This window comes from Aethalodelphis obliquidens, unplaced genomic scaffold (assembly GCF_003676395.1).
Source record: "Aethalodelphis obliquidens isolate GAN/ISIS:26980383/991018 unplaced genomic scaffold, ASM367639v1 scaffold27, whole genome shotgun sequence".
Taxonomy (NCBI): Eukaryota; Metazoa; Chordata; class Mammalia; order Artiodactyla; family Delphinidae; genus Aethalodelphis; species Aethalodelphis obliquidens.
The window spans coordinates 5989695-6014141 of NW_020837971.1; the positions used below are offsets into that span (position 1 = coordinate 5989695).

The 24447-nt window shown below is 38.6% G+C and overlaps 1 protein-coding gene across 1 annotated transcript in view; it reads right to left on the reverse strand.

Moving 5' to 3' along the window:
• The window catches only part of RELN (reelin), a 517734-nt gene that overhangs the window by 164958 nt on the left and 328329 nt on the right, over positions 1-24447 (reverse strand). The window contains exons 12-17 of the mRNA XM_027123841.1: positions 18955-19106; positions 12495-12607; positions 10943-11151; positions 10064-10192; positions 9262-9371; positions 5614-5680 (exon numbers count right to left, since the gene is read on the reverse strand). Coding sequence (XP_026979642.1) covers positions 5614-5680; positions 9262-9371; positions 10064-10192; positions 10943-11151; positions 12495-12607; positions 18955-19106 — 780 coding nt within the window. The remainder of the gene's footprint in view (positions 1-5613; positions 5681-9261; positions 9372-10063; positions 10193-10942; positions 11152-12494; positions 12608-18954; positions 19107-24447) is intronic.

Genomic DNA, 24447 nt, shown 5'->3' on the forward strand with positions numbered 1-24447 from the left:
TAGTTCTCTGTGTTATACGATAGGTCCTTGTTGTTTATCTATTATATATATAGTAGAGTGCATCTGCTAATTCCAAACTCCTAATTTATCCTTCTACCACCCCTTTTCTCCTTTGGTAACCATAAGTTTGTTTTCTATGTCTGTGAGTCTGTGAAACGAGCCTTTTATAAAGCAAGTGTACCAATGAAGTGATATTATGGCACAACTCATAAGGTTACTTCTTTAGCACTAGTGCAGAAACTGGGATCTATGCTGGCCTCACAGAGGGTCCATGGAGTGTGTGAATGTCCTGAAATCAAATGTCAAATTTTATGTGTATTGGATATTCTTTTGGGGGGGGGTTACAGTTATCACCATTTTATCAAAAAGGTTGCACCTTGGGCTTCCCTGGTGGCGCAGTGGTTGAGAGTCCGCCTGCCGATGCAGGGGACGTGGGTTCGTGCCCCAGTCCGGGAAGATCCCACATGCCGCGGAGCGGCTGGGCCCGTGAGCCATGGCCGCTGAGCCTGTGCTCCGCAACGGGAGAGACCACAACAGTGAGAGGCCCGCGTACTGCAAAGAAAAAAAAAAAATATATATATATATACCTATATGTGGAACAATTCTCATGGAAAACTAACCGGAAACTGGCAGAAGAACTCCTATACAGCCAAGGCTGCCAAGAAAGATGGCCATGTAACGAGGCAGGGTGGGAAAAAAAGGCATCAGTTTGGGACCTGTACCTCTGGGAGGGGTCTAAGAGGAAAGGAAGGACTGTATGGTTGGACCCTCACCCTGGGAAGTGAGCCACAGACTGGGCTCCCCAGTCCTGGGGTCCTACATGGAGGAGACAAGCCCCCTTGGCTGCTGGGAGAACAGCTGGGACAGACAGAAGGGCTGGAGAAGCCTAGACTCCGCTCGCAAGGAACGCACGGGTGCTGGCTTGCCAACAGACAGGGCAGAGCGAGCTCTGGACCAGTGGCTGCTATCTCGCCGTGCTCCCCAATCCAGGCTAGGTGAACAGTCCGGTCCTGCTCACTCTGCAACATGGCTTGGCATGGGATCTAGGGCAACCAGGACCTGGGAAAAGACTCCATCTAGGGACGCAGAAATGGCCTGGGGTGTGGTCTCGGTAGGGTAGCGGCCATTGCTGCTTCTTACTAAACAGTGCTTCTGAGGCAGCCCAGACCCCCGGTGACAACACAGCTCCTCCAGCCCCCACGGTCAACACACTGTGACCCCCATTCCCGGCTGAACAAATGCTCCAACCCTGCCCACATCACAGCTTGGCATTGGATCTAGAGCTGCCAGGTCCTGGGCGAAAACTTGATATAGGGGCACAGGAGCAGCCTGGGGGGCCTGGGGTTTGGGTGGGCAGTGCGGCTTACTCTGGCAGCACCATAAAAGCAGCACAGATCCCTGATGGCAGTGCAGCTGCTGAAGCCCCTGCGACTGGCTCCCAGCCAAGCAAATGCTCCAGCCCTGCCCACTCCATGCCACAGCTTGGTGCTCGATCTGGGGAAGACAGGTCCTGGGAGAAAATTCGATCTAGGGACAAAGAGGAGGCTTGGGGGTTTGGGGTGTGGTCCATGTGGGGCGGCGGCGGCCATTGTTGCGCTTACACACCCCAGAAGCAACCCAGACCTCTGATGGCGGCTCAGCCGCTTCAATTCCTGCAACCACAAGCACCGACCCCCAGTCCCAACTGAGCAAACTCTCTGGCTCCGCTCACTCCATGCCACAACCTTGCACTAGACCTAGGAAATGACAACAGGCAAAGGATGCAAACTTGGGTTGCATCTGAGCAGAGCTGCAGATACCTACACAAGCAGCACATCAGACTTCTGTAAGTGCAGTAGCCTCACTTACTTCAGCACTCTCCTCCACTGGGGCAAAGGCCCCAGTGCCAGGAGAAGGCATAACGTACACTTAAAGGGAACAGAGCCAGCTGGAGCCCTACCCTCAGGTCTTCCCCTCCAGCAACTGTGGAGCAGACCCCACCCCTGACATGGCTCCAACACTCATGGAGCAGAGAGGAAGTCCCGCCTCACACCTTGCGCAGGCTCTAGCTCCTCCAGCATCAACAACACCCCCTATCAAGGTGATAGTGGCCAGCAGACCCTGAGGAAAGATGTGGGTGGCATCCATGTCAAATCCAGTCCTCACACCAAAGACACTGGGCACATGCAGTCTACATGGGGATGCTCTCACATAAAAACACCCCCTTAGGCTTCCCTGGTGGCACAGTGGTTAAGAATCCACCTGCCAATGCAGGGGACACAGGTTTGAGCCCTGGTCCAGGATGATACCACATGTCGTGGAGCAACTAAGCCCATGCGCCACGACTACTGAGCCCGCATGCCACAACTACTGAAACCTGCACACCTAGAGCCTGTGCTCCACAAGAAGAGAAGCCACCGCAATGAGAAGCCCGCGCACTGCAACGAAGAGTGGCCCCCACTCACCGCAACTAGAGAGAGAAAACCCCTGAAAAAAATAATGGAACAGAAATAATTAGTCTACCAGACACGGATTCAAAAATTTGGTAATAGGGACTTCCCTGGTGGTCCAGTGGTTAAGACTCTGCCCTTCCAATGCAGAGGGCGTGGATTCGATCCCTGGTCAGGGAACTAAGATCCAACGTGCCACGTGGTATGGCCAAAAAAAATTTATAAAAGATAAGAAAATGCTTAAAAGTCAAATCACAACTCTCACGTTGTGCATTTTAAAAAAAAAGTTGGTAATATAAATGCTAACTGAATTAAGAAAGACTATCAATATAAATGCAGATCATCTTAACAAGGAACTAGGACCCAATCAAAAACAGATAATTCAATTTCTGAGATAAAAAACACTCTAGAAGCAATGAATAGCCAAATAAATAATACAGAAGAATGCATAAATGATCTGGAAGACAGAATAATGGAAATTAATCAGAACAGCAGACAGAAAAGGAAATGAAAGCAACATATGAGATCTATGGGATAATATAAAACATGCCAACATATGCATAATGGGTTCCAGAAGGAGAAGAGAGAGAAGGGGATCAAAAATGTACTTGAAGAAATTATGGCTGAAAACTTCCCCACCCTAAAGAAGGAAACATATTCAGGTGCAGGAAGCACAGAGGGTCCCAAACAAGATGAACCCAAAGAGACCCACACTAAGACATATAATAAAAATGGCAAAAGTTGAAGATAGAGAATTCTAAAGACAGCAAGAGAAAAACAGTCATACACAAGGGAAACCCTATAAGGCTATCGGTTGATTTCTCTGCAGAAACTTTTCAGGCCATAAGGGAGTGGCATGGTATATTCAAAGTCCTGAAAGGGAGAATCTGCAACCTAGGATACTCTAACCAGCCAGATTATCATTTTAAACAGAAGGAGAGACAAAGAACTTCTCAGAGACGCAAAAACTAAAAGAATTCAGCAATACTAAACTTACCCTAAAATAAATGTTGAAGGGTCTCCTCTAAATGGAAAAAGAAGCAAGAACCTACAGGAAAGGGAAAATCCCAATAGGAAAGGAAAATATATAGTGAGGACTGAAGATCACTTAAATAAGCCAGTATGTAGATTAAAAAACAGAAAAATTATAAAAGCAACCATAACTACAATAAACAGTATAGGGATAAGCATGAAGATGTAAAAAATGACAGCCAAAACACAAAATGTGGGTGAGGAGAGTAAAAAATGTAGGTTTTTTAGAATGTATTTGAACTTAAATTATCAGTTTTATCAGTTTAAAGCAAGTAGATATAGTTATGGGTCAACATATATGAACCCACAAATAAAACATATAAAAGAGATACACAAAAATCAAAAAGAAAGAAATTCAAGCATACTACAAAAGAAAATCATCAAGCTACAATAGGAAAAAGAAAAAGAAATGAACAAAGAAGAACTATAAAAACAACTGGAAAACAAGAAATAAAATGGCAATAAGTACATACCTATCAATAATTTTGGAGAGGATGTGGAGAAAAGGGAATTCTTGTACACTTTTGGTGGGAATGTAAATTGGTGCAGCTACTTGGAAAAGAGTATGGAGGTTCCTTAAAAAACTAAAAACAGAACTACCATATGATCCAACAATTCCACTCCTGGGTATATATCCGGAAAAAACAAAAACTCTAATTCGAAAAGATACGTGCACCCCAATGTTCATAGCAGTACTATTTATAATAGCCAAGATATAGAAGCAACCGAAGTGCCCATTACAGATGATTTACATTAGAGGATGTGGTATATATAATATATAAAATGGAATATTACTCAGCCATAAAGAAGAATGAAATGCTGCCATTTGCAGCAATGTGGATGGACCTAGAGAATATTATGCTTTTTGAAATAAGTCAGAAAGAGAAAAACAAATACTATATGATATCACTTATGTGTGGAATCTAAAAAATAATACAAATTAATGTATATAGCAAAACAGAAACAGATTCACAGACACAGAAAACAAACTTGTGGTTATGGAAGGGGAGAGGGAGAGGAGAGAGACAAATTAGGGGTAGGGGATTAACAGATACAAACTACTATATATAAAATAGATAAAACAAAGATTTACTGTATAGCACAGGGAACTAAATAACCTATAAAGAAATATAACTTGCAAAAATACTAAATCACTATGATGTACACCTGAAACTAACACAATATTGTAAAGCAAGTATACTTCAATTAAATAACAAAGTTAACCCGACACTCTAATCTCAGTGGTGACCAATGTCTTGCCTCATATATATAATTTCTAAATGATCAGGTTCAAAGCACTTTTATGATTTTTTAAATGAGTTTTCCATTAATTAATTATTTAACTGGCTAATTAATGACTCTTTTTTGTTTGGAGGACAAGAAGAGAGACTAGATGATCCATTGTTGAAAACTTATCTGTATAAAAAAGACTGTGGTTTCAGTAATTCTCAGGATATCTTATAATTAAATATGATAGGTGAATGACATAATGACTATCCATTCTTCCTATAAATAAATATAATGCAATGCTCCGATGGTGACCGGATATTAAACTGTTTATGTGTAATTTCATACTTCATATTCAACATCATTATTATATAAAATTCTTTATATATCATTTTGAAGACTCAAAAGATTTTCAAAAGTAAGCAAGATTTGAAGTTACATTTAGAGATGATGAATTTTCTTATCAAATCTGTTAATTTGGCCCACTCCAGTTTCCTTGAACATTGGGTCTATGGGTCATTATTGATTTTTATAATTCATTTACAAAGCATGCCAGGAATTAAAATATGACTCATGAACACTAGAACAAGTTTATGGGGAAATACCATATTGAAGACACTAAAGATGGAAAAGGCAGCCATCAAACTATGAAGAATTCCAATTTGTTCACGAATTTACATGAAGTATGCTACATCTGTTCACAATTTAGCCTAACAGAAAATGTATTTATTAAGCAACTTCCACTTACAAAATACGTTTAATATTCTATTACACTTAAATTCCATTTGGAGTATGCTACTTTTAGTCTTGCAAAGACCTTAAAAGCCTAAAAAGGAAATTAAAACAAACTAATATGACCCATGGTTTCAGTAGATAAAGCACATATCAAAAAAGAGAAGTATAGATATGACTCAGAACTGCTTACTTGCAACCATGTCGAGTGCACTGTCCTCTGCCAGAACAGAATCTGAGACACGATGGACCAACATAAACTGCAGGGCAAAAGAGAGCATGTGAAAGATGGCAAAATCACTGGGAAGACGACCAAGAACACCATCAGCATGGGAAACAATTTTGTGAAGCAATACCCATGAAATCTCGTTCGTTGTATGTATGTTGTGCACAGGAATCCAGATGACATATAGAGTGCTGCGTGACAAGGTAAGTGCTTAGTTACAAATCTGCCAGAACTCTTTTAACTTAAATAATCCTTTCAAGATTTTAATCTTTCATAGCAGAGAAAGTAGGGCCATGTGATTTGGGTTCCTTAAGGGAGTCTCTTCAGCTAACGTGATTTCAGGCAGAATATTAGTGCTTCTATTTTGAACTCTCCACAAAGTTTATATTCTTCAGGTGGAAATAAAGAATTTAGAAAGGATCAATTTGATATATCAAAAAATAAATAGATTATAATTTAATTAAAAAAACTATAATTTCATTTTCATCTGAGGAAAATCTATACCACGGCAGATGATTGTTATATGTATTTCTAAACATTAATTCATCCTTCCTGAAGTGGGGAGTTAAAATCTGTGGTTGAGCATAAAGTCTTCTCTACAATGCAGACCTTTTTTTAAATGGTGGGCTTGACTGATAATGATCTTACAAACCTAAATTCTAACCTTGGGAATGCTGAGAAAAGGGCCCCTGACTGTCGAATGGTAGGTTCTGAGATACTCAGACTCAAATACATTTAAAGATATTAAACCTTTTGATAATCAGTACAATCAGTAACACACCAAATAGCGTGAAAGTGGGACAAACCAAGGAGGAATTAGAGACGCAATGGTTACTGAGACCTCCCGTATTCAATTTCAGGCATAAACAAACTTACTATTCATTATCATTTTCTCCTCTGTCTTGTAATCACATCAAAAGAGTTAAGCAATTTTATTTTAAAAAAAAATTTCCTGTTGTCTAGGCTTCTACAAGCATTTAATCCCTGGAAGTCAATTAACAGGTGCAGCTGTTAGGGAAATGAGAGCTAATGAGATGCAAAGCAGGCCAGTGGAAAAACTCTTTCTCAAGGAAACTGTTGGTTTAGGAAGAGATTAGATAGCAGGCTCAGTTGTTCAAAAGGTATTGGTTTTAGGTGACAAAAAACCCTGGATTCAAATTTTAGCTTCACCTGGGAAACTGTGGATAAGTGATTTATCCTGTCTAAGCCTCGGTGTCCCTATCCTTTAAAGTGGGATAATATTCCTTGAGGAAAGAATAAATTAAATGTTTCATGGCTGGAACCTGGCACCATACAGTTATAATCATCATCTCATATTGGAGTCAAGTATCCTTCGCTACCTTCCTGCCCCACCTGCTTTGATGGCTCCACTGGACACCGAGTGCTGAGGAATCAGAAAGGGGTTTCATCCTTCTTTAGCATGGAAGAGTGTATGGATTGTTTTCCCAGCCCTCCTGATTTTGTGGCTGCTGTAGGGTTTGCTCTAAGTCCTGTAAGCTGTTCATTGCATTCTGCAGGGCTGCCCTATAGTGTACCAATGACACACATCAAAAAGTCCCCATCATTAAAAAAACTCAACAGCAGAATAAGACTTTCCAAGTCGATGAAAAAATTGGAAATAAGAATTTTGTTGTCATCTTTCCCTGCTAATGAGGAAGTCATTAGGACTTGCAGTATGAGTAAATGTACAGGCTCTGTTTTTCTAAGAGTGTGAAAAAGATAGTTTTCTTCACTATTATCATTGATGCAATCAAGTTTAAAAAATTAAAAAGTGGTAATAAACATATTGGGCTCTAGGATCTTCCATTTTGCTAAGAATTTCAGGATAATTTCCAATATTGATCTGTTTTTTTCTGTTTGTTTTCTTTGATGTAATTCTGAAATTCCATAGTGAAATGGAGGAGACTTCAAGGGTTCTTTGGCAAGTTGACACACATTTCCCTTGAGAAGGAGTGACAGTGTGTCCTCCTCTTGCCTTTCGAAGAAATCAGAGAGCAGGTTCTGCTTCCGCGAACGCCTCATGTATAGAATAATGTCAGAATTTAAGAGATTCTGCCTCTAGTTCTGCATTCGACCCACACTCCTAACCATGCCTATTCCATGTATTTTTATCTTTTCTCATTCTACTCAAAGCTTGATGTTGGAAACTCAGGTCTTTCTGACTTTCTGACTTAGAATCATGTTGTATTAGCCTTCTTTAGGAAATATAGATATTCTTTTCACAGGCTTATATGACTTCACTTGTGCTCTTAGTTTCCTTATATGCTTTATTTCATTACTGACTTTCCAATTTCTTTTATGATAATTTAAAGTAATCTAAGTTCATTATAGGACCATTGAAAAGTATGACAGCAGGAAAATGTCATCCATATCCCATAATCCAGAGGCACATACTCATTCCCTAGAGCTAATTAACAGGTGTAGTAATTCAAATACTATGCAAAATAGTCTACCAATGGAGAAATTCCATCTTAACAAATTCATCCTTAGACATTTTTGCAAATACACTATGTTTGTGTCCATATGTTTATATCCATACAGCTCATAAGGTCTTTGAAGTCTGGGTCTTTTATTGGTCTTCTTTGAATACAGATTGTTTAAAAAATTTACATTGGCTCATCAGCAAATTATCTTGCCTGAAGTTACTCCTGAGTTTCAAGAATGTAAAACTTCTTGAATTATGTATCAATTTTTAAATTTTCAAAAATAACAAAAATATTATTAAGAGATGGAAAATCAGCATGAAACAACAGTGTAGGCTTTTCCTGCTTTATAAAATGGACACAAGGCAGTGGCTATACTACTAAATTTGCTTAAGTATTGATATTTTGTCCTTCCTTCCTTCCCTCTACTTCATTGTAGTATAACTCTTCAGTCAGATTTATATACTCTCTGAAAATAGGGAATCTATGAATCTGCCTGTAATGAGAATTATTAAGAGTTGGCTATTAATAAAAAATATAAGAAATTTACAGTCACGCACTCCAATAGATTAAATATTATCTTTTCTCAGTGCACTTGTCATAAGTGATACTGGCTTTAATGTAATGCAACAACATTGTTTATCAACAATTCACTTAAAAATTAAAGATAACAGGATATTTTATGTATTTCTGAATTTTCCTTTTATACTGTTTTCTGAAAAAGAGGTAAAAGTTTCACTTCAGAAGTTTCATTTTAGAGATGACGTTTCCTGATGTGTGGTGTCTGCATCTACAGGAGAAGCATTCCAGATGTTGTGGTAGCTACTAAGAGAAGAATGGGTCTTATTTTAATACATGCAGGATGGTATGTATGTTAATTTTGTAGAAAACATTCAGGGAAAATGTTAGGATATCCCTTGTCATCAACTACAAGTCTGAGTTTCACGACTTTATGCATTTTAAAATAATGTATGTTGCAACATTCTAGCCTCTAATATTGCTGACTCCGCTGTCTTTTTTTCTGATTGTGCATCCCTGGGCTTCTAACGGAATGCAAAGGAGAAAGGGAAGAAAGGGCATTTAATGAATCGCGAGACCATGACTTAGAACGGTGATTAAATCTGTGCTGATGAACAAAAGCACAGGAAGATGCTACATCAATGGCATGTGATTATGACAGACATAAACTAACCATTATCAATTGCCCACATGTTTCCAAGGATTGGTCCCATTTGTCTCCAGCAAATTCTGGTGTCCCGGGTTAGTGCTGCGTTAGGAAGAGGAATCGTTATTCGGTTCCACCTGCAAGAAATTTAGCACAAAAGAGCTTCTTAGCACAAAACAGCTTCACATCCATGTTCACATCTTTTGAATCTATTTTACATGCTTTTGAAGTTCTAGTCTCTGTATGCTTGAGATAGCACTTAAGTTTGGTAATGAACTCTTTAAATTCACCTGTGGAGTTTGTTGATCTATTTATCTAGTGCTTATCCTGTAAAGTGGCAAGTATTTTACATAGTCATCTTTAATTCTCTTAACAGTCCTTAAGGGGGTGAATCATTGTCCTTAATTTACGTGGAAAGTTAGAGTAAATAGCATTACACAAGTATCAATAGCCGGCAGAACCAGGATTTGAGCCCAGGTTCAATTCCAAAGCTTGACTTTCTTCCACTTGTCTATCTTTTCTTAAGTGAGTATTTTGGCAATAAGCCTTATGGCAGTAACTATAGGGTCATCGTATAGAACTTAAATTTATGTAATCCAAAATATAAAAGCCAAATACCTAAAGAATGAATGACCCTACAAATTGTGATCTTGCATCAGATTTACCAAAGTTACTGTCTGTTTTAAAAATGAGATCACTACTAAATCAGATGAAAAAGAGAAGGCAGCTTCCTTACCTGTTATGCCAAAAACACTAATCTCAGGCTTACTCATCGACTTTGAGTCTGCAACATGGATTCAGATCTCTTGCTATGTTAGAATGCACTCACCCACTGTAGTTTTCTGAGGAGTAGATCGTGCTGTGGGGAAGGTGCGGTCCAGCACAGATCTCAGGCAAACATTCAGTGTGGAGCAGGGACCAGGAACGCCCATGGTTGGTAGAAAACTCTAAGCTGACACTGATAACACCAGACCAAGCACAACAGAAAAGGGGCAAAGATAACAAATGTAATGAAATGACTCATCTCTGGCGAGGTACATTAAACATCTGTAGAACTACTGTACAAATTAAGATGCTGTTTCCAAAGCATCTTCCGTTCTACTGAAGTCTGACCAGCTTTCAAAAGGCAAGCAGTTAATTTACTGCTATAGAAACAAAATATGTTTTAAAGACAGTGAATGGGAACTTGAGTTTGTGCTCCTGAATCTGATAGATGGCAAGGCAATTACCATGTCTCACACTGCCGTTTCATCCTGTGAATGTCAGACTGACAAAATCCTTAGAAAGGACAAGGGCAACACTTCAGCAAGTGAAACCGAGAAGTCATAGCTCTTGAAGTGCTAATTGATTTCTGTGCCTATTATTACGGGGTCACTAACCAACTGGGGTCAAGCTTTTCTTTGGTTGTTTTTTCTGCTCTCTCAGCAATCTGTCGGAATGGATGGCTGCCACAGCTCCTCCAAACACCTCTGATACCTAAGACCAAGCTCTTAGAATAAAGCCATTTCTAATCAAAATCTATCTAATCATACTCTACATATTAATTGAAGAACTTTTTTCTTCCTTTGAGGGAAAGTGTGTATTTTGTTAATGGATATTTTATTAAAAATTCAGCTGAAAACCTACTGAGAAGTTGCTCTGATTTAATAGCCAGGTCCACGTGTTTATTGTTAATTTGTCCACAGGCGCACAGAATGCGGCTTCCTACCTGTTCCCAGGTTGCTGTGTTCCACATCCCAGATTAATGGAAAACTGTATCATGTGAGACATTGTAGAAGGGAGAACAGGTAAGACGTGGAAAAAATCTATGGCCCAGACATTCCTATTATGTCCTTGATGGTTCTTTTGTCTGAGACAAAATCTGGTAGCAGGAGTCTGAAGTTCAGGATTGATGACTACAGAAACCAAAGATGGAACCTTCAAAACAAAGGAAACCAAAATCACTCATAACCTTCCCTATGGGAGTCTGTGAGTTCTCCTAAATTCAATCTTGCAATTACTATGTACATAACTGCCGTTGATTAAGCACCAAGCAATATTCTGTATGTTCCATTTGTTATTTCATGTAGAAGATGCTGTCCTCATGGGGCACTCATTTTAGTCACTCAGAATTCCTCCTTTGCAGACACCTGGAACTCCCTGTGTGTGACTGATCAGGCCCTCTCTACCTGAAGATAAACTGGTTTAAGGTCTTTAAAAGTTACCAAAGCATATGTATCCATTTTATCTACCTTAGCACAAGATAAAAGCAACTTATTTACATTTCGTCATCAGTCTTCTTTTAAAGTGTATTGTATAATATGAATTCTTTGCCGAACTAGGTATTCTGAAAATAGGACTCTAAGTGGACACAGCCAGAGCAAAGAGTTAATCCACGATAACTGACGTATTGATTTGGTCTGAGGCATGCAGCTGACCAGAGCGGGTGGAACCCTACCTAGTCACAGCTGGAAGAGTGGTCCATTATGAAATCCCAAATGGTATAACTTGGGTGACCGTAGCATGTGGAGTGTACTGGGTACTTTCTTTGGTTGTTCCCTATTCTAGCCTTGATGCTTATCTCCTGTCTTCCTAACTGAAGCTATGAGATGCTAGAGGCTGGCTGTGTTCAAGCTTTTTAAAGTCCCGAAGGTGCCATCAACGTGGAGGGAAGGCTAACTAGTAATGAATGTGTGAGTGTACTCTCAGCACAAATACATCTACTATTAGAAGAGGATAATTTTCTACCTTGTGATAAGCATCACATAATTTTTAAGATGTTTGCAAATAACTAGAGCCAACATCTGTCCTAAATCCAAAGGGCAAATCTCTGGCTCCAAAGACTCAATCTCTGGCTCAAATTATCAAAGAAAAAAGCAAAGGTAATAGCAATCTGTACTTTTACAATGTCTTCTGCCTAGGAAACCTCAAATGCTAAATTAATAGTCACTATGCCTGATGCCAAGTCTGTGAAGCTGCATAGTTAGAGCCACTTTTAGGGCTTTCTTAGGGACGAGAATAATTGTCAGAGTATTGGGCTCCTCCTTATTGTCTCTAATGGGCTGTAATTCACTCCTCCTGATAAAACCTCACTTTTTGTTTGTATCAGGAAAAAAAAGTGAACGCTAAAATAATGTCCATGTCACTGTTTTAAAGAAATGTGGCAACTTTCTGGGCTGCCAGAAGAGAGATTTATCCTCTAGCACGGCATCTAGCATGGTCTCCATGGTTTTGACCTGGACTGGGGTGGGGCCATCTGACACACAGATTGGCATGGGTACCTTATATGAGGAATAGGAAAGGGTATCCAGTGTAATGTGCTCTTTTCTTCCTTCAGTCTTTGCATACAGGATGATATCATTTTCATGAGACTCTCCAGGGTCACAAATCCCTCCTGCACAAAAAATTTTAAGTGTTAGTACCAACTTGCATCCATTAACATGTAAAACGTAGTGTTAAATTTCAGAATAAAAAATAATTATGAAACCCAGATGTCACTTAAGAATGACCCTAAACAAAGGTAACCAGACCCAAAGGAAAAATTTATGAAGATAGTTCAGATAGGCCATGCTAAAGATCAAAGACTTGACATTTGTGAAGGCCAAACTATTTACTTAATGAGATTACTCAAATAATAGTCTGCAACAAACTGTGACTACCTGTCCATATCTTAACTCTCATTAAAGAAGTGTGCTCTGCTTTTTAATAAACCATTACTTCCGTATATTTGAGGTCTTTATAGCCCAAGTTCAGAACCTATTGATTATGGTTTTAAAAAAACTGTGGTGACTCACTGAATCAAGGATTTCTGAAGCAGTGCGTTACTTAAACTGTTGTATGTAGTATCTTTAATATTTTAGCACATATTAGGTATTTGCTTTTTTTTTTTTTTTTTAGTACTTAGGAAAAAGATTTTTTTTTTACCATCTTTATTGGGGTATTTGTATTTTAGATGCAGTTCATTTTACATTTTTACTTTTGGTACTTCATTTGATTCTTGGAAGCTATATAGAGTAGTTTACTCTCTATCACACTACTTTATAGTCATATGAAATGATATAAAGTTAGAACTGAGAGGTAGTTAAGATCATCCTGATGATGCAACTGAATAACAGAGCAAGTACCTGAAACTGAAGATAATTTAACCAGTTGGTGGAAGAGCCAGGAGTTGATGTTGATGTCTCAGCCTTTGACCCTCTATTCTACCGCATTTGGCCAATAATCCTTATTACTGCTGGCTTCTATCAATTGTCTGCTTAACCTGGATTTTAAAGGATTACACGTCTAACCAGAAACCTCTCCCCACTCACCATTATCCTTCATAACAGCACCAAACATAATAGCAGGAGTGGTGATATGTACATGGATTTCCTGGCAAATATTCTACCCCTAAGGTCCAAAATTTATAACATTAACTTTTTATTATTATCTTTTAAAAAGACCCTCTTCCAGTTCTTAAATCAACCACCATCAATGTTAATTTTTATCTACAGGCAATTTTTGTTGCTAATACTCTACGGTGACAAAAAAGCAACCTCAAAAACTCTAGAATAAAGTTACCCTTTAAGAGTTAATCTAGTAAAATCAATAAATAATGCCTGAGGGCTTCCCTGGTGGCGCAGTGGTTGAGGGTCCACCTGCCAATGCAGCGGACATGGGTTTGTGCCCCGGTCCGGGAAGATCCCACGTGCTGCGGAGCGGCTGGGCCCGTGAGCCATGGCTGCTGAGCCTGCACGTCCAGAGCCTGTGCTCCGCAACAGGAGAGGCCACAACAGTGAGAGGGCCGTGTACCGCAAAAAAAAAAAAAAAAAAAAGCCTGAGACTCACCATCTGTATAAAAAAATAAAGTGTCAATTATTGCAAGTGTCTGGCTTAAACTCGATCTGGGTAACTGGGATCTATCTGATCCTGGGGAGAAATTACTGAAATGTGATGTTAGGTAAGAAAGCTAGAACCTGACCAGTACAAGAAAGACCATGATAACAGAAGTAACTTGGATGGTGGTATTTGTGAAGTCTGGCATGTTACATCTGTCAGACATATGTAACTTGGCATATAATAAATATTTACTGAGTTAAGTAATCTGAATTGAGAATAGAGAAGCCAGATATAGGGATAATGTAGACCCCATCCTAAAAGATGTTTATTGTTCAATGGCAGCAACCTGTCGAGAAAAATCTCATGATTTTGACAACTGATATCATATTTTTAGCATTTCATTACATACTTTAAGATTATAGTAAATATAGCAAGTAAAGCCATTCAAAATGACAGTCTGGTGGGGGGGGGAGAGGTGGGGGAAAGACCTCCATGAAAATTAAATTCTCTTTTTTAAAATGTAACTTTTAAGAATTGACTATTGAGCCCATATTAAAGACTTACCAAAAAAGAACAAAAAAAGGTGAAAGGTCACAGGCAGTGTGGGTTTAAAGCACCACATCCAGAGACATAGGAACTGAAACAACAATTCTCTCTAATTTCATTAAAATTTGTTCCCTGTAACTCCTCTCTGCTCTCTCAAGAACAGTTCGTGAACTGCACCTGAGTTTCAGAGAGAACAGAAACCCACATGGGAGGCTCATCCAGCCCAGAATGACAGAAGAAGAAAGTCCAAAAGGAGCCAAGACTTTAAAATGATGACAGACTTTATCTGAAAGATCCCTCTTGGGGCAATTTATCAGTTCTGTGAAGTTTCAGTGACAGCAGCTCCTACAGAAAGACACGGATTCTTCTTCAGCTTCATTCACTTTGATGTATTGTGGAAAGGTATGACTCAAAGGGCGTTTTGTACAGCAATTAAGGTACAGAAAATTTCAATAGAAACTAGATGGACAGTTAGTTTTAAAGTATTTTAAATCCTGTTTTAAGTAGATTTAAGACACTCATTTATATTAAGAAAGTGATTTTTTTTTTTATTGACTATGTGCGGGACATTGGGCCTAAAGGGGAGATAAGCCCTGACCTCAAAAAGTTTGTAATTCAGCAAGTAACTAATACACATGTCTAATATACATGAAAGAATGATGATTAGCAGTAAACTGTGTTGTGCTGCCATAACTGCAGTCAAAATTCAGAGAAAAGAGATACAAGTGTAGGCTAAAAGGGCTGGGTATATAGGAGATGCTAAGTAAATATCTGTTGAAGGAATAATAAAGAAAACAAAACCAAAAAACCCAAATGAATGATGTATATTACATTATTTTTGTCATGTTCACTGCATTCCGGCTCTAAGAACAGTGCTGGATACTAGTCCTTAAATAATTTGTGTTGTATAAATGAAAATGTGTGAATGAAGGAAACAGAACTTGAACCAAACTTTGAAAGTTGAGCAAATTTTCCAGAAATGGTAGTCACAGCAGACTGATATGAACCAAAGGATGAAACCAGGAAGGACACATAGGCAGTGTCTAAGAAGAAAGGAGTGTGACCTGGTCTAGATTAACAATCAGTCACTGATTTTCCTAAGGCACCATACTTAGTGAGGGGTTACTTATAAACTGTCTATCATATCTTAAATCTCTTCCCATATTGTTTTCTTTTCTATCAGCTACCAAACTTTTGAAGTCTTTTCTGTAGAATCCAGTCTTATCCTACCTTATCCTACTGTCATCCTGTCCTAGCCTAGCCTAGCCTAGCCTACCCTATCCTATTCTAAAAACACCTTTGCTGATTCTGCTTTCTCCTCAAGGTCAGACCCCATTTCCTTCCTTGTGTTTACTGGTGAACTTCCTGAAAGAGCAGTTCTCAGTCAGTGCCACGTCTCCATTTCTTTTAACTCTATGCTCTTTGGCTTCCCAGGCACCACACCATGGGGAGTCACAGGTGGGCTCTCAGCCCTGTCCTGGTTGACCTCTGACCTCTGTCTCTGTGGCCTTCCTACACTGCTGATCACCTCCCTGTCATCCCACCCCTGAACCACTCTCTTCCTTTCCCTCTTTAGCATAGAACCACACCCTCCTCCTGCATTTCCTTATGCCCTTTCTCAGCATCCTTTGTCTACTCCTTTTCCTTCTACCTATACTTAGGTGAGGGTTCTCCTTAAGGAGTTTTCATGTCCTTTGCTTACTCTGTCTCCTGCTTGGGAGAACACAGCAACTTTAGTGGCTCCGGTTATCACCTATATGCTGACAACTTTCAAATCCGATTCAGCCCCTGAGTAGAATTTCTGCCTTCATATGGCCTTTCAGAACCCTCAACCTCAACAAATCTAATATCAAAATCCTCTACTGCACACTTGATCTTTATTGTGATCATACTTATTTTTGACATTTCCTATTTTGGGAAATGGCACCATTCTTCCAAACATCCAGGAGAGAAATGTGTCCTCTCAAGACTGTTCTCATAGTCCCTAGTCAGTTGGGTGTGAACTTCAGTTGGTTCCTTCTCCAGTTATTCTATCTCTGTCCCCTCCTGCACATTATTGCCACCATCATTGCCATACTTCCTTTGTTGCTTGGACCAGTGCAATAGCTTCCCTAATTTAGGGTTGCCAGCTAAAATACATTGCATGACCAATACTTATACAAAAAATTATTCGCTGTTTATCTGAAATTTAAATTTAAATAAGTCTCCCCCACCACTCACTATATCTGTCAACCCTATCCTACCTGGTCTTCTATCCTCTAATTTCTGATTATTTCAGTCTTTCCTTCACACTATGCCAGAATTATCTTTCTAAAACAAAGATGAGAATATATTATAGAACTGACAGAAATCATCTGATGGCTCCATGTTGCCTAGAGTAGGAGGATCCAAATTCCTCTGTATGATGTTAAAGAAAGTCACTCACTACTCTGGCTTCAGTTCACTTTTCTAGTTCCAGTTTATGTCTTTCCTTTCAACTATACTGGGAAAATCACCCAGCCCCAAACATGTCATCTACCTTTATACTTGTGATTTTTCTCAAAATGCTGGCTTAGCTTGAACCTTCAAGGCCAGTTCAAATACCATCTCCTTCGTGAAACTCTACCCTAATCCCTCCACTACAATATCCAGAGCTTCCTCTGCACTTCCATAACATTTTCATTCCATTACAGCCAAACTGCAATCTCTTTTATAGTTAAGTGTTACTTGTGGGCAAGGGCTCTTAAGTAATTTTTATACATAAAAACCCAAAGATATATTGAGTCTTAAGTATTTATTAGACACCATTTTGAAGGCTTTGCATGTATTAACTCATTGATCAGCAACTCTGTGATTTAGGTATCATTATTTTCCCCAGTTGTAGTCTCTATATATGCTAGCTCAGTGCTCTACATTCAATAGGAACTCATTAATTTTTTTAATGGAATGGAGGTGCTTTTATTTGGGATAAGGTACTTCGGGTCTATTCAAGTGAATGTTTTCCTCCGAGTCAATATAATTTTAATTGATTCATTAATAATCTGCTTTGTTCTAGAAAGAATTAAAGATGACTTTATCTCTTATATAGAGACGACAATCTCTTATATAAAGGTATCGAATGGTTTGATTTACCGTAATTACTACTAAAAAATGAAGAATTCAAATACATTTTGTGAAAAATGAAAAAAAAGGAAAATACTTAAATTAGACAGGCATATTAAATGTTTATTACAATTTGCCAGGGGGTGAGGGCAGTTCTTAAAGTTTCCCAGGAATCACTCTTAATAAAATGAGAGCCAGTTTGAATTCTAATTATTTAAAGGAATTGAGGTCTGGGTCTTTAAATATACAACTCATTTCAGAGTTAAGGTGAGGATATCCTTATGGCAGGAAGATTATATTATTATATTTTATATCCACAACTTCCCTGTTTCCAAACAGATCATTATTGAAAATGAGGTAGCATCACACAGGCAATGTATTTGAGAGCATGATACAATCTGAAGTTTGCTTTGCCACTCTGAGCTGTAGGAGGTGAGGAATGTGAGAAAAATAATAGGCACTGCAGAAGCCTAGACTTGGAAGTTCTGTTTGTCCTGATGAATTGACATCTCTGCTAGTAAGGTCAAAGGTGGACAGTGTTTATTTCCTGTTTCACTTCCAGGTGTTGCCTGTGCTTTTCCAGTCATTTAACAAAAAGGCATGTGACACCTACTCACATTTCTGGAATGACATCTAGTGAAAGAGTATGTAACTGTGGCTCTTGCTGACGAAAATGATAAATTTCAGAGGACACCCATTTCAACCCCCTAATTCCTCCTTGGATATTTTTCTAAACTTTTAACTATTTATTTGCTCTGCAGTCATCTGAAGAAAAATAACATCTTATAAGCACTTTTTTCCTTTATGTGTTTGCCAACATATTAGAAAGTAGAGAATAGTATTAAAGCATTAAAAAGTATAATAAATCTGTTTCTTTCTTAGCTTCCTACAACGAAAGAGTTATGCAATGATGAGATATCCATGAGAACAAATGATTCACCTTGATAATTGTATTTGGGGGAGGCTAGAGGCTTTGGACAAAGGAGTTACTTTGTTCTTAGCTTCTCTCTTGTTGTCTTTTCAGCTATGACCATTGCAGGAAAGGTGGAAGGAAGGTCTAAAGGCATTTTGTCTTTAGGCCTAGTCATGCAAGAACAAGACTAGCTCTTGCACAGGATGGTTCCAGCAAGGCTGGTGTGAGGCAGGTGTGAGCACCACAGACATTTGCTCAACCAGTAGAACTCATAGTTCATGAATTTTAATTTTATATTGTAGACAACAATCTTACTTCCTCAGGAATAGGTGCTCATCTAGAATTTGCCCTAGGTCAATAAAATTTGTTCAAAATGTACCTACCCATAACAAAGTAAAACCTCAGGTTCCCGTAACCAGTTGTGTCCAGGTAAGGAGTGCATATTTTCCTCTCTCCATCTTTGAGGAAGACCATTGATAAACCTGATTCTATTGTTCCACATTCTGTACCAATGACAGCTCCCAAGATGTCCCACCTTTAAAAAATGACAATCACTAAGAGTTAAAATAGTAAGTCAAAACTTTATAGAGTATAACATTTTATTTTTAATGAGGAACATATACTTAGTAATGAATAATTCTGAAATAAAGATGTGGTGCTACAGGCACTTCCCTGGTGGTGTTGTGGTTGAGAATCCGCCTGCCAATGCAGGGGACATGGGTTCGATCCCTGGTCCAGGAAGATCCCACATGCCGCAGAGCAACTAAGCCTGTGCACCGCGACTACTGAGCCTGTGCTCTAGAGCCCACAAGCCACAACTACTGAGCCCGTGTGCCACAACTGCTGAAGCCCGTATGCCTAGAGCCCATGCTCCGCAACAAGAGAAGCCACTGCAATGAGAGGCCCACGCACTGCAATGAAGAATTGCCCCCGCTTCCCACAACTAGAGAAAGCCTGAGCATCAATGAAGACCCAATGCAGCAAAAAATTTAAAAATTAAAAAGAATAAGATGGGGTACTACAGATCGTGGGTAATGAACAAAGTTTAAAACACATTCCATTCACAATTACAGTTTTTCTGTACAGGATAAGTTTAATCAATACTACGTATAGTTTGTCTACTACATGATAGCCTTTATTCTCAAAGCACTTACAGTTGAGGTGGGGAATCAAATTTGAACTAAGGAAAAAGGAAATCATAAAAGATAGTGCCATAGTATCATAAATACTTGTATGCTGTTTGGCACATTAAAAAATGGTCATAGGATGAAAAGTCATACAAGCTGGAAAGGATCTAGCAAGTTTTCAAAAAGGGGACGGGATTTAAACTGTCAAATAGGTATTTGAATATGTAGGGAAATAAAAATATCTAATATATAAAAACTCTTGTATCTCCTTAGTATTTATCTCTGCTCATGTCTAATTTGGCTACCGCTTTTCACACAACTAACTTGCTTACAGACAGAGGAAACTGGGACACACAGAGGTAAGTGGCTTGCCTAAGGCCGACTGCCTGTTCGGTTTTAAATTGAGATCTTTTGTTTCTTAGTTCACTGTTATTTTAGTAGTTACAGTTCTAAAGAGGACACTGTGCCAGGACAATTATGTTGAACTGGTTGAGACCAAGACGTTTAGGAAATGCTTAATTTTTTGTCTTTTAAAAGATTATTATCGGGTTTCCCTGGTGGCGCAGTGGTTGAGAGTCCGCCTGCCGATGCAGGGGACACGGATTCGTGCCCCGGTCCGGGAAGATCCCACATGCCACGGAGCGGCTGGGACTGTGAGCCATAGCCGCTGGGCCTGCGCGTCCGGAGCCTGTGCTTCGCAACGGGAGAGGCCACAAGAGTGAGAGTCCCGCATACCAAAAAAAAAAAAAAAAAAAAATTATTATCAATCATTCAAGGAGAAGCAGCTCTTTTTCCTTTTCATCTTTCAAAAAACTTTTTATTGCAGATACTCTCCTTGTGTTACAGTCTTTCAGATTTATCATTTCTTTTCTTTTTTCTTTAATTGGAGTAAAATTGCTTTACAATGTTGTGTTAGTTTCTGCTGTACAATGAGGTGAATCAGCTATTCAAGGAGAAGCAGCTCTTAATAGTACTGGACCACTGTAAGTACCAGGAACCTCTCTCGACTCATACAAGAAAATTTCACACTGGTTCATTGGTCTTTCACCTGCTCCATTTATCCCAATAAAGCCACTCAGCCTACTGCTCCATAAAGCAAGTTAAGGTTATAAATGATGCATATGATGACTCCTTTTAGGCATCCATCTGCTTTAGGGTATTTTTAAAATGAAAAATTAAATTGGAAAAGATCAGATTGTCATGGACTGAAAGAACGTTTTATTCAAGTGAGAAATGAGATTAGTAGTCTTTTTCTCTTATTAGTTGTAAATGATTAACTCTTTTAGATTAATCTAAAGAAATTATTTTCATTGACTTCTACCACTGAGAGGGCTATATGAGATATGATCCAGGCTATACATTTCTTTTTAATCTTTATTTTAAAGTCCAACATATTCAAGTTTACTCCAGTCTTTATCCCACTGTAACGGTTGGAAGATAACAAAAGTGAGGTTATTTTCTTTTGAAACCCAAATATTTAAAATCAAAGGCTTGATTTAGTTGGTTCTGAAGAGAAAAAAGCAGAGAGAAATCTGAAAATCATTTTGTAGAAGTCTCATTGCTTTAAATAAATTATCTTGCATTTATTAAAAATTCAGTAGGAGCTTCTTGTAGCACAAGCTCATTCTTCGTGAGTTTGTATAAACACTGGCTCGAGCTTAGCTGGAGGCAAAGTATCCTTGAGGGGATCCCAGAGCTGCATCAACTACTGAGGGACCTCAGAGATGCCCTTTCACCTGCCTGGACTTCAGAATCCCTCTCTGTAAGGTTGCAAAGTTATGGTCTTTTCCAAGTACAAAAATGTCATGGTCTCTGACTCTCTCTTAATATAATAATTACATGAAGTAAAATTATAGCACGACCAAATCTTGGAGGCCAGCAGTGGTATTTAAAGAGCTCTATAGTTTGGGCAATATCTTGGATGGCACCACAATTTCCCTGAAAAGGAGTGTTACTTTTCTATGGTTTAAATTATGTTTTCTCCAAGGAAATGTGGTTCTTTGTGAACTGCCTCTGAAGGAATGTCTGCTAGAGGGGAGAACTCTCTGCAACAGAGCAATTTATATTTATCTTTGATGGCTAATTCTAAAAAAAGATCCCTTACATTATTTATTATAAATACATTGGTATCTATTATTTATAATAGAGTGGGGCGAAGTTGGAACACACAAAAAAAGTTTAATAATCAATAAAATGCCTTAAGGCAACTTCGTTCCTTAGAGGTAGAAAGGTCACAATAATATTTAATTTATATTTTAAAGTATGTCCTTCTACTTTCTGTGTCAAAAAGAGAGTTCTTTTTGTAAGCAAAAATAATTTAAAGAAGTTTCTTAGCTGGAAAGCTGATGATCCTCTCTATCAGCTGCTTTGGAATGCTTTGAGAATAAAATTAATTATGTTTGCATTAGCTTATAGTTTAATAGTTTTAAGAATGATATGAGACTATACGTATAACCGATTCACTTTGCTGTACACCTGAAACTAACACAACATTGTAAATCAACTATACTCCAATAAAAATTTTTAAAAAAGAATGATATGAGAGAGTAAAACTTTAATGTTCTCACCAAAAACACCCCAAACAAACAAACAAAAACAGATAAATATGTGAGGTGATGGATATGTTAGTTAACTAGATGGAGGGACTCCTTTTACAATGTGTATGTATATCAAATCACCACAATGTACATTTTAAATATCTTACAACTTTATATGTCAATTGTATCTCAATAAAGCTGAAATTAAGAATATTTTCTTCACAAGCTTAAAAAAAGAATGACGCATATTCTTTGAAGGGCAATCTGGCAGTAACTATCAAAATGAAATTACATACATACATATATATGTATATGTACACATACATGTCTGATTCTCTAATTTTCTTTTAGGAATATCTCTTTCAGAAATACTTTAACAAGTATACAAAAATTTGATTATAATATTCTTTGTCTATTAATAGAGGTTTAGTTAGATAAACTGGTATAGTGCCTTTCTGAAATAATGATATACATTTACTGGCAGAAGAGACATGCATAATATATTGTTAAGTTTTTAAAAAACAAGTTGTGGGACTTCCCTGGTGGCGCAGTGGTTAAGAATCCGCCTGCCAATGCAGGGGACACAGGTTCGAGCCCTGGTCCGTGAAGATCCCACATGTCGCGGAGTATCTAAGCCCGTGCACCACAACTACTGAGCCTGCGCTTAGTACAGCCCGCGAGCCACAACTACCAAAGCCCGCGCGCCTAGAGCCTGTGCTCCACAGCAAGAGAAGCCACCGCAATGAGAAGCCTGTGCACCGCAACAAAGAGTAGCCCCTGCTCACCACAACTAGAGAAAGCCTGCGTGCAGCAACGAAGATACAACGCAGTCAAAAATAAATAAATTTATAAAAAAATAAAATATCAAGTTGAGTATAGTAAGGGAAATGTGACTCTAGTGTTTTTTTTGTATAGCCAGCAAAATTTCTGAATGATATATGCCAGAATATATGCCTACATTTCAACAGTGTGGAGTGGGATTAGCATTGGAGGACTTTTAGTTTTTACTTTACACATTTTCTTTTTTTTGCAAAAGGAAAATCATTTTCAGAAAAAAGAAAGGTATTCAATTTATAATTCAGAATGAAAACTTAAATGATCTCATCATAGGTTGATAAAATTACTAAGAATATGAACATAGGCAATAGAGGTCTTACATTTTAATCACTTTTTTCCCTACAAATATTGGCATAAAAGGCTCTAAAGGGTAGTGGAACATTTCACATTACCTATGAAAATTTATTTATTTATTTATTTATTTATTTATATATATTTTTGCGGTACGCGGGCCTCTCACTGTTGTGGCCTCTCCCGCTGCGGAGCGCAGGTTCTGGACGTGCAGGCTCAGCGGCCATGGCTCACGGGCCCAGCCGCTCCGCAGAATGTGGGATCCTCCCGGACCAGGGCACGAACCCGTGTCCCCTGCATCGACAGGCGGACTCGCAACCACTGCGCCACCAGGGAAGCCAAAATTTTTTTATTATATTTCCCAAAATATATTAAACCACCTAAAGTTGGTGACTTTAGGTTTGAACTAAGATATAGAATACAGCCTGGCTATTAAGATCCTACATTTACCAAATTCATAAGGTTTTTTTTATCTACTAGATATTCTCTGAGGTTGAATAAGTTCATTACATCCATAAGGTCTCTCTCTATTTGGGATGAATTCTCTGATATTTAATATGGGATGTGCCATAGGAAAAGACCCTCCACATTCCTTTATATTCATGAGGTTTATCTCTAGCATGAGTCCTGTGAGGTCATTTTGACTAAAGGCTTCTCCACCTTCATTGAATTTATAGGTTTTTCCTCCAGCATGACAGCTTAGGTGAAGGTAAAGGATAAGCTCTATTTGAAGGCTTTCCTGCATGCACTGCATTTCAAAAATTCTTTTCTTCAATTGGTTCCCCTATATTTCACTCAAATTCAATTTTGCTTTAGGTTTTTATTACATGCATTGTATTTATTTACACTCTTGCTGGAATAACATTAATAAAGAATATTGGCCTCAGAATGGTAGAAAGCACTCAGCTTTCTCACTAATAAGACAGAAATATGACCTAGACTGAGGATGTTTAGAGAAAATGATGTACTGCCTGGCGTATTACAGTTTCAATAAATGTTAGTTTCCTTTTCTCCCCGTGTAAAATGTAGTACTATTTTTGTTTTAAAATAAGTGAAAGTGGCAATTCAAATGAACTTCTAAGTT